The 11,303-nt window shown below is 39.1% G+C and overlaps 1 protein-coding gene across 1 annotated transcript; it reads left to right on the top strand.

The window, feature by feature from the left end:
* Positions 1 to 2,683: 2,683 nt before the first annotated feature.
* Positions 2,684 to 7,141, top strand: LOC126606599 (putative clathrin assembly protein At5g57200). Its single transcript, XM_050273989.1, has 15 exons — positions 2,684 to 3,016; positions 3,142 to 3,211; positions 3,540 to 3,637; positions 3,809 to 3,947; positions 4,039 to 4,166; positions 4,269 to 4,361; positions 4,497 to 4,547; positions 4,645 to 4,710; positions 4,820 to 4,885; positions 4,976 to 5,056; positions 5,139 to 5,216; positions 5,396 to 5,572; positions 5,669 to 5,744; positions 5,858 to 5,976; positions 6,477 to 7,141. Exons 1-15 carry the CDS (start codon positions 2,927 to 2,929, stop codon positions 6,888 to 6,890), a joined length of 1,746 nt encoding a protein of 581 aa, XP_050129946.1. The 5' UTR covers positions 2,684 to 2,926; the 3' UTR covers positions 6,891 to 7,141.
* Positions 7,142 to 11,303: the final 4,162 nt, after the last annotated feature.

The following is an 11,303-nucleotide window of genomic DNA, read 5'->3' on the forward strand; positions in this document are numbered from 1 at the left end:
CACATTTTGCTCATGGAAACGTTTGATTCCATCAATTTTTGCTTCCAGATTGGCAAGCCTGTTTTCACCTCATCAAAAATCTCTTTTGGAATACAAAATTAGGGGGGAAAAGGCATTATTCAACTTATGAGAAAACTAATTTTAAAACAGGAAAGAAAATAAAATGAGCAGCTTTAGCATGGTTTTGAACTGAATAGGGAGATTAATAAGAACACAAGATAGATTCAATGCCTGTTAACTGATGATATGATGAATTCTGACTTATTTAATGGTTATCTTCCGCATGAATTGTAACTTTGAACACTTAGTTTACATGATAATTCACAGAATTGGAACTTACTTTGTGCACCGACTTTGATCATGGTCTCTGGAACTCGATGGTAGTTTGCAGACTTAATATAAGTATGTAAACTAATTTATGCACCAACCCTTTTATTAACAAGTGAAAAATCATGGAGTTCCAAAGACAATGATAAACAACATTTTGAGTATAGCAAGAGAGTTTTTCCACGTTACCAGATAGTGAGACGTTGCAGACGTACTCAAATGACCATTCACAGACCACTAGGCTTTCCACCAGTTTCAATGTCACGACTGAAAAAATGTCCAAGTGGAAGGACTTCAGTAGACTCCATTGCTTTCCACTTCAAGACTATGTCCAATAATGGCCTAACAATTGCCATTGTTGTAAATATGGGGTGCCTCTTTTTCATCACCTTATGTTAGTACTCAAATATTGAGTAACGTTCTCTCAATTATCAAACTTATTATATTGTCAGAATCTATATGCACATACATAGTCTCACAAGAGAGTATTATCCAATTGAATTTATTAGGTTAGTAAACTTCTTTTGTCAGCTTACGTTACAAAACAAAGGCAATCGAGCAATGATCTAAATTCACAGTCTGACAAGAAAATACAACTAAATGAACTGTGCTTTCTTTGTTCACAGGGAAAAGGTGGGTAAAAACTGTACAAGTGCGAGAGGATTGGTGCTGAGATTGCTTGAGACCATATCAGAGTGCTTGGGCTGGGAAAAGAAGTATATTGTTTAGGCGGTTGGAAAGCAAGCGCAACATGTGGCTTTAAATTACTATCCACCATGTCCACAACCATAGCTGACTTATGGATTGCCTGGAGAAAGGATCCAAACCATAATAAGCAATGGTATCAAAAACCGGCACCGCTCCGTGTTGGTCATCGTCGGCGACAAGTCCCATAAAACTAACGGAAAATGGCTAATATGGAGTTTCATTACTTTTTGGGTTGCTCTATTATTGTTTTATTGTTGCAGATTTAATCCCTTCAACTTCAATTGCATCACTCTTGGGTCAAATGCTTATTATTATGAAGTCTTTGTTCCACATATGAACTGTCATAGAGGTGCCGTCAAATTATAACTGAGACTGCTGCAGCTGCTGCTCTCCCATCATTTTATGAAAAATTAGGTAAAACTTGGATTCACACAGTATTTAAGGTTTAAAGCCATAGCTCAAACCACACATATGTTTTGTTATCTCATTCATTTCGTCTATGCATGACCTGGTGCGTTCACAATTTTCAACTGCTATTTTTCCAATTTGTAACAGAGAAATGGAAAACACCTACATATCAGAAGAAGAAAAGAGGAGGAACAAAGTGAAGAAACAAACTCATTAGATTAAACAAGTTCAACACTTCTTATTGTTTCTTATTATAACTTGGGTTGTAAATAGATTTCCACATGTATATAAGTAATATACCTTATCATATATATATATATATATATATTAAAAACTTTCCACATGTTTTATACAGTTTCAAAACCCACAGCACCGCACGACCACTCTAGCTAGTAATTTACTAAACTTCCAAAAATACTCTTTTTATACTTGTTTTGTTTGGACCCCTATATGATCACGTTGAACACCTCATCTTGATCGAGGAGACTATACCCAATCCTATGGCGGTGCCGGCGGTGCTTCACAATGGCGAAGTTTATTTGTTTTAAAACCCTTTAGAGATTCTTTGTTGTACGCCCACTTTCGTCTATGAATATGTTAATGACACCAAGAGTGCACCAAACAAACTCTAGGATCATGATGCATCATTAAATGATAAAATCATATTTTTTTCAACCTTATAAACATATAACATTGTAAAATTAAACCGAAACATCATGTAGCGGTGAACTCGTTTCATGTTCTGCTAAGATTTTAAGGTGGTGTGGTGTAGGTGGTGGTTCACCTTATGCATCCAGCCTGTCCTCCCATTCCACACTCTTAACCAGCCTGTACTTGGCATTTGGTAATCAATCAGAACCTGATTCCAAACGGAGGAAAACTCCATATTGTGTACTAAATTAATCAAAATAACCAAAAACACCACCCTCTCCCCACTTTCTAACATCCCTATGCTTCCATGGCTTCTCTTAAGAAAATTACATTTATATGACTTGAAAAATAAAATGTATGTAAATTATATTATTAAAATTTCAAACATTATAGCCCCTTGATCAATGGGAAGACAACTTATATAACATAAGTATACTGCCACAAAGTTTGGATTAATGATACAACACAAAATGTGAAGAAAAATAATATAACACGCTACCGTAACAATATATCTGTTCCAACAACAAACATGAAAAAAAAGAGAAATAACAAATAGAGAATAAAACTACAAAAATACCGATATAATAATAGTCCTTCCAGTTGCGCACATTTTGGAGGGGAGGAGAGAGTCGTTGGTTGTTTTTGTCGTTGGAACCACTCGGTTTCGGAAGAAGAAGAAGAACGTCGTCTTTCACAATCACCACCTTCATCACCACCATCTCCTCCTCCTCTGACTTCGTATCAATGATTGGATCTCTCTAACCCCAACACATTAAAAGTGTTGGTGTTTTTGAAAAAACCCAATAAATAAATAAAAGAGAGTTTTATTTTTATGGGTACTTTTCAGAGCTTTAGGAAGGCCTATGGAGCTCTGAAGGACTCTACCAAGGTTGGCCTCATCAAGGTCAACAGCGAATTCAAGGTGCGAAAAAGAACCGATTTGGATTCATGGGTTTTGTTTTGATGAGCTTTGTGATGCCTTGCATTTTGGTTTTTCGATATTTGGTGAAATGTGGGGATGTCTGAACTTTTTGTTGTTGTTTCAAGGATTTGGATATTGCCACTGTGAAGGCCACCAGTCACGTAGAGTACCCTCCCAAGGAACGTCATGTTCGAAGTGAGTTGATTTGTCTCTTGCATTTGATTTCCTACATTTGTGGATTTGTCCGTACGGATTTATTATTTGATTGTATGATGAGGATCTGAATCTGCATTATAAAAAGGGTGGTGCTATTTCCGGCCTTCGGATTGCATGTGAATGGTAAAAAGAAGTGAGTCGATAGCACCACCCTGTAAAAATAATGGTCATCAGATTTGCAATTGTGCTCATTGGCCTTGCACTTGCTATTTATGATTCTGTTCTTGCATTACTACATTAATGAGCTAACTCAATTCAGTTGATTAATTTTTTGGTGTACTTTTGTTTTTATTGTTCTGCTGCCCAGAGATCTTCTCCGCGACATCAGTGACACGTCCACGTGCAGATGTAGCATACTGCATTCATGCGCTGGCCAAGAGATTGTCCAAGACACGGAGTTGGATTGTAATGTCCTTATTTATTCCTTCTCTTCTTCTTCTTGTTCTTGTTATTGTTGTTTTTGTTGTCGTTCATAATTGGTACGACATGCATGTAGGAAAAGTATGATCAGTAGCAGTAGCAAAATATTTGTTAAAATCTAACAAATCACTTAACAAGTGAACTTACAATCTACAGGTTGCCATAAAGACGTTGATAGTTATTCATAGAACATTGAGAGAGGGTGATCCTACCTTCAGAGAGGAGCTTTTGAACTATTCGCAGAGAGGACACATTCTCCAAATTTCCAATTTTAAAGATGACTCAAGTCCCCTTGGTAAAATGATTCCGCCTTCCATGACTGTATATTATGTAACATGTGGCCGATGTTGTAACAGTCCCTTCTTACACCAACTTGTATCTTGCAGCTTGGGATTGCTCCGCTTGGGTGAGGACATATGCACTCTTTTTAGAAGAACGGCTGGAGTGTTTTCGAGTTTTGAAATATGACATTGAGGCAGAGCGTTTGACAAAAACGTCGCCAGGATCAACCAAGGTGTGGTTTGTGTTTGCCATTTTCATGATTTAAAATTTTGTTGTCTCACATTGTTCTTCATGATCAACTTTAGTATAACAAAGATACCATTAACTCCACCAGGTCCATAGTAGAACACGAACGCTGGGTGCTGATGAGCTGTTGGAGCAGCTACCTGCACTGCAGCAACTTCTTTTCCGCCTTATGGGTTGCCAGGTACTGATCTGGCTTCGTTCTTTATAGACAAATGCTTTAGTTGGTCCATGGCATTAATAAGGGGCCTTGACGAAACAGTCTGAAAGAGCCATTTATCTTTCGGTCGGGAACTTCTGATTTGCTCCTATTTTGCAGCCGGAGGGGACAGCTTATAACAATTACCTCATACAATATGCCTTGGCTCTGGTATGCATAATAGATAACCTAAGTTCCTTGAGAAAATATAATATATGCATTTCTACAAGTTGCTTCTGAGTTTCAACAATGTTTCCTTTCCACGTAGATATTGAAAGAGAGCTTTAAAATATACTGTGCCATCAATGACGGAATTATAAATCTCGTTGACATGGTAAGGCTCTGCTGGACCCTTACGTTTCTCTGAAATGAATCGGGTTTATATGATACTTTCCATTTTTACAATTTTCAATTATAAAAACTGGAGTTACATGTTCATGCAGTTCTTTGATATGTCAAGATACGATGCAGTTAAAGCCCTCAATATTTACAAAAGAGCTGGCCAACAGGTATACAATGGTACTTTGTTTTTCTCTCTCTGGAGCAGTTAAATTAATAAGGATCCCCTCAGAAGCTGTTTTTACTTTACCGAGCTGCAGGCTGAAGGGCTTGCTGATTTTTATGAATACTGCAAGGGTTTGGATCTTGCTAGAACTTTTCAGTTTCCAACATTGAGACAGGTTCCACTTCGCTTTCTACTAGAATAATTAAGTTGATTCCATTGCATAGTCTCTCACACCTTTTCTTCTCTACACTAAACAGCCCCCACCGTCATTTCTTGCAACAATGGAGGAGTATATAAAGGAGGCGCCTCAGTCAGGTTCCGTTAACAGGAGACTGGTGAGATAGCATCCATATGAGTATGAGAGTATGAACATTTGAGTACTAGATAAGTGTTTTCACATTTTTGTTGCATGCTAATTGCTGTTTACACGCTGTATATACAAGGTTCATGCTTATTTAAACATTTGAACTATCGGTGTTTTATTCAAATTTCTGATAATTTTGTCCGACAATAGGAATACCAGGTGACAGACGAGCAGCCTCAGAGACCTGAAGAAACTCCTCCTCCAGAGCCTGAAAAACAAGATGAAAAAGTTGAGGAGCCACTGCCGAAAACAGAGGAAGAACCCCAACCCAAGGAAGAGGAAGTCGAACCTCCTCCTTTGATATCAACTGATGACACTGATCTGCTGGTATGATATTGTATACATGGGCAGGTACCTGTTTTCTCTGATGTCAATTTGTGGATATCTGCCATTTATGTTGTACTTTTCCTTTTCATTGTCTAGGGTTTAAGGGAAATTAATCCAAAAGCTGCAGAAATCGAAGAAAGCAATGCCTTAGCTCTTGCCATTGTTCCACAGGGTAAGTTTTGTTGTATGATATCTTTACACATGTCTGCATTGTTGAATTTGAAGATTGTTCGCTGATACATTATGAATTCTGTTTTATAAGTCAAACCATTTATACATTTGCAGGCAGTGAACAAAAACCTGGAGCGTGTTTCAATGATTTTGCTGGGACTTCCGGTTGGGAGCTAGCACTGGTAACCACACCAAGCAACCATACCAGCCAAGTGCCTGTAGACAGAAAGTTGGTTAGTCTTCTTTGCTTTCCAAAAAAGATTTTATTTTCCTGCCCTTTCGTTTCCAGTGCAATGGTATGTATACTACGAGCTCTGGTTACTCCTTCTATACAGTTTGGGATTTGATTTCTTTCAGTGTTAACTTTGGCGACTGCCTGATTCGGAATGCATGCATAATCACTTTCGCACTTTCTTCTGAATCACGGAACTGAAGAATCTGAAATCTAGCTTGGTCTAGGGTTGTGTAGTTAAGTATATGCATCATAATTTGAAATTGCAGTTGTTTGCGTCGCTGAATTCCAGCTCGAATGAGTTTTCGGGCCTCAATCACTTTTTGTGTGGTAAAAAGGAGGCCAGAGGGGGAAGGGAGGTTCTAACTCTTGTTTTCGGTGTGGTGGTAAATGCACAATTACCACTGGAGCTACATGCCCCTGCGATTAACTAACATTTATAGATTAGTATTCATATTATTATTCTGTGTATTGATGAACATGGTTTGGGTTTTGGTTCAGGCTGGTGGCTTTGACAAGCTATTACTTGATAGCTTGTATGAAGATGAAGGTGCCAGGAGACAGTTACAACTCCAGAATGCAGGGTATGGTTATGGCGCGACGAGCTTGCAAAATCCATTTGAACAACAAACACAACAGCCCGTACACGACCCATTTGCAATGTCCAACAGCGTAGCACCCCCGACAAATGTGCAAATGGCGCTCATGGCGCAGCAACAACACCAGCACCAAGAAATCATGCAGCAGCAACAACAACAATACCAACAACAGCACAACATGATGGTGGTACCTCACCCGTATTATTCTCAATATTCTCAACCAATGCAGCCCGCGAGCTCTTCAAACCCGTTCGGAGATCCATTCAGCTTCCCTCCGAGTACAACGTCACATCAGGGAAACCAAAACCTAATATAGAAGACCACTTATTTCATGATTTTATTCCAACTATTTTTTCATTCTTTGGAGTAATAGTGTGACTTTGATGAGCTTATTCTTTGTTTAATCTGTATATTGTTTCGGTGGGCCCTTGACAACAACGGAATGCATATCAAACGACTTGCTATTTGGATCAAACGTTTGCTCGTTGTTCAGTGTTTACGGGTGCGTATCAGAAGTTCAACATGTATACACAAATTTCATCAATGCAAGTTCGACGTTGAGTTGCATTTCTTCCTTATTACATCAAGTCTCGGACCGAGAACTTAAACCTTTTTCTATAGCACGTTGAGTTGCATTTTCATTCATACAGTGTGTTGCGTTCGTATTTAATAAAATTTCTTATCATTTGACAAAAAAGAGGAAGAACAAAGACCATATAGATATAGTTTTACCGACTGTGTCACAATGGTATCCTGTTTTCAAAGAGATCGTATGGTTAAACAAAGTAATTCAAAATTTCACACAACTTGAATGTTGTAGGTCTATTTGACTGAACTGTATAAAGGACTAAGGTTCTAAAAGATGCTAGGCGATAGTTGGACGGTGGGCTGGGACCTAGCGTCTAGGCAGTGGGCTGGGACCTAGCGTCTAGGCGGGCGCTTAGGCAGACTGAGCGGATTTAAGTAAATCTATTGTATTTCGTGTAAATAAATGTCTATCTATACTTAAAATATATATAATTTCATCATAAACTATAAAATATAATGACATATATATTATGAAGTTTTAGAACATAATGAAAATATGGGGAGCAAACATATAATGTGTGTTTATTTAAGTGTTCAATAAGTCTCTTACAATTTATTGGAAACAATAAAATGCAAAAAGAAAATTATCTATTTTCTATCTAAGTGAGTTGCAACCTAGGCAAGTGTCTAGACGGGTCTGGGTGGGCTAGGCGGGCGCCTCAGCAGGTGTAGGCGCCATTTCTTAATTTTCAAACGCTTAGGCATTAATCGGGGCAGTGGCCAGCCACCTAGTGCCTAGGCGGGGATTTTTAGAACAATGTAAAGGACAGAGAGGGAGAGGGGCCCGCGACAATAGAGAGAGAAGAGAGATATGTAATTCTGAGGTGTGTGTTGTATCACCTTCTTATGCCTTTATTTATAGTAGTAGGATAGGTATAATCCTTACCCTAATAGGATTACATCTCTAATAGGAATTAAACTATTAAAGGGAATATACAAGATACTCCTAAATACACTAGGATTTACACAATCACATTCCTAATCCAATAGGACTGCAACACTCCCCCTGAGTGTGTAAATACTCAAACAAAACATCTCATCAGATCTTCAGCAGATAAGGTAAAACAATTGATGAAGTCGTCGGCACAATGGGTTAATGTGAGTCTTAGATATAAGAAAGTAAGTATGCATGGGTAGTAAAACTCACAATACCTCGCTATGGTAAAACCTATGGTAGGCAAAAACCCATAGACTAATGAGAAAAGTGAGAAGTATGCAAAATGTCTAAAACAAACATCAAAATGAAGGTAGTGAACTCAACGGAGTATGATCATCCCATGATGGGTGCCTCATTAAAACCTTGTTAGATAGCAAAAACCTAGTGGGAAAAATGCTCCTAATCGTAGGAAAAAGAGTACATTAAGATCAAGTGAGTATGCTTTAGGATACTCTCCATGAGTTAGACATAACTTCCAAATAAAAGAACTACAAGCAATTCAACTCAGATAATTTTCGCATACCGATTCCTTGGATGAGCTTTTGAAAAGTAAACTTGGGCAATGACTTGGTGAAGAGATCGACCAAGTTGTCTTGGGAATGTATTTGCTTGACTTCAATGTTCTGATGCTGTTATTATTGGTGAGAATAAAAGAACTTCGACACTATGTGCTTGGTGTTGTCTCCCTTAATGTATCCATTCTTTAACTGCTCGATACATGTTGCATTGTCTTCAAAGATCGTTGTAGGAATGTCAACGACGGAAGTAAGACCATTAGTGCTTTGAATATGTTCCATGATTGCTCTCAACCAAAAGTACTCATGCTATGCTTCATGCAGGGCGAGAATCTCAGCATGGTTTGAAGAAGTTACAACTGGCATTTACTTGGTAGATCTCCAAGATATAGCGGTATCTCAAATGGTAAAGACATAACTCGTTTGAGATTGTGCCCTATGTGGGTCAGACAGATAACCAGCATCTGGGTAACCAACGCAGCGAGAATCAACTCAAGGACCGAGGGAGGCGGCGGCTTCTCTCGAGGCTTCATGGGTGTAGAACAAGCCTAAATCTGTTGTACCCTTGAGGTAGCATAAAATGTCTTTAACACCATTCCAGTGTCTGTGTGTGTGTGTCTTTAACACCATTTCAGTGTCTACGTGTAGGCGTGTTGCTGTATCTAGCCAAAAGATTAACAACGAATGAGATATCGGGTCTAGTGCATTGAGCCAAGTACAATAAAGCACCAATTGCACTTAGGTATGGAACTTCAGGCTCTAAAATCTCTTCCTCATCCTCTTTAGGACAGAAGGGATCTCGTTAGCATCTAGAGTCCGAACGACTATAGGAGTACTTTAAGGCTTCGCTTTATCCTCATTAAAACGTCACAACACTTTTTGGGTGTAGTTCGTTGATGTACTAGGATTTCATCTAAACAATGCTTGATCTCCAGTCCGAGACAATATTGAGTTTTCCCAAGATCTTTCATCTCAAATACCAATTTCAAGTGAATTCTCTGTAGCAGTTCCGATGAGGTTTATGTCGTCGACATAAATTGCAACAATTGCAAATCTAGAATGTGACTTCTTAATGAACACGCATGGGCATAGTTCGTTGTTCACATAACCCTGACTTTTCAAATATTCACTCAGATGGTTACACCACATCCGCCCGGATTGTTTCAATCCATAGAGTGATCTCCTCAATCTAATTGAGAGGGTGTTCCGTGTTCTAGAATTATTTGAACCAGTCAATGGAAGTCCTTCTGGAACTTTCATGTAAATTTTTATATGTAGATACCCATAAAGATACACGGTTACCATGTCCATAAGCTGCATATTCAGTTTTTAGGAAACTATTAAACTAATAAGGTAGTGGAATGTTATGGCGTCTATTACGGGAGAATATGTCTCCTCGTAATCAATCCCAGGGCATTGAGAGAAGCCTTACGCTACGACGCATGCTTTGTATCTCACTATTTCATTCTTCTCATTACGCTTCTTCATGAAAACCTACTTGTAGCCCATAGGCTTCACATGTGGTGAAGTTGGAGCTACGAGCCCAAACACCTTGCGTTTCGCAAGAGAATCGAGTTCAATATGGATTGCTTGTTTCCAGTTTGACTAATCCATTTTACGTCGACATTCATCAATGGTACATGGTTCAATGTCATCGCTAAGCATGATGTCGGAAGCAACTGTATACGCGAATGCATTATTGACAATCATCTCATTCTGAATCTAAACCTCATCCAATACTACGTAATGGATCGAAATCTCACGATTCTTAAGAAGCTGGGTTGTCTTGTTTAAGATATCACCGTAATTTAAAATAACCTTATGCGTTGGAACATATGAGTAAGCAATGGTCAGATTCAGACTAGGGTCACTAGTTTGTGTCGTTTTCCTCTTCCGGGTTGTGAATCCTTTGAACCAAGAGGCCTGCCACGCTTCAGGTTAGAAGTAGATGATTGGTTAGCCACCAGTGTACTTTGTCGTGTAAGAGGTGCGGCCTCCCTACCCTCGGGGATGGTTTGGTCTTCTAAGGCGATTTTACGATGTACATTAAGTATGTCCATCCTTGCAGGTGTGTTTGCAGCGGGTATATGTGATCTCGTCACCTTTGCCAGATCAGTAAAAGCATCCGGCATGCTTTAAGCAATGCTCTAAAGATCTAAAATACGACACACTTCATTTTTAGACTGAGGGGTACGGGGATCTAAATGAGACATAGTGGGAGTAATCCACAACAATTCGCGGCGTTCTACAGGAACGTTAGTGATCTTATCTCCCCTTAACGACATGAAGATTGTCTCATCGAAGTGATAATCCGAAAAACGTGTGGTAAAGATATCTCCTATCAAGGGCTCTAAGTAACGAATAATTGATGGCGAATCATAACCGACATAGATTCCCATTTTTGTCTGAGGACCCATTTTGGTATGTAATGATGGCGCTATTGGCACATAGACTGTGTACCCAAACACACGTAAATGTGAGACGCTAGGTTCATATCTAGTAACCAATTGTAATGGTGAATAAGGTTGGGTAGCAGTGGGCCTTAGGCGAATCAACATAGCTGTGCAAGATTGCATGGCCCCAGGCAAATACCGGCAAATTGGTTCACATAACCAAGTCCGAGCTATCGTTTGAAGGTGCCTTATGAAAGCTTCTGCCAGGCCGTTTTGGGTGTGAACATGGGGTACAT

Source organism: Malus sylvestris, chromosome 16, assembly GCF_916048215.2.
Source record: "Malus sylvestris chromosome 16, drMalSylv7.2, whole genome shotgun sequence".
NCBI lineage: Eukaryota > Viridiplantae > Streptophyta > Magnoliopsida > Rosales > Rosaceae > Malus > Malus sylvestris.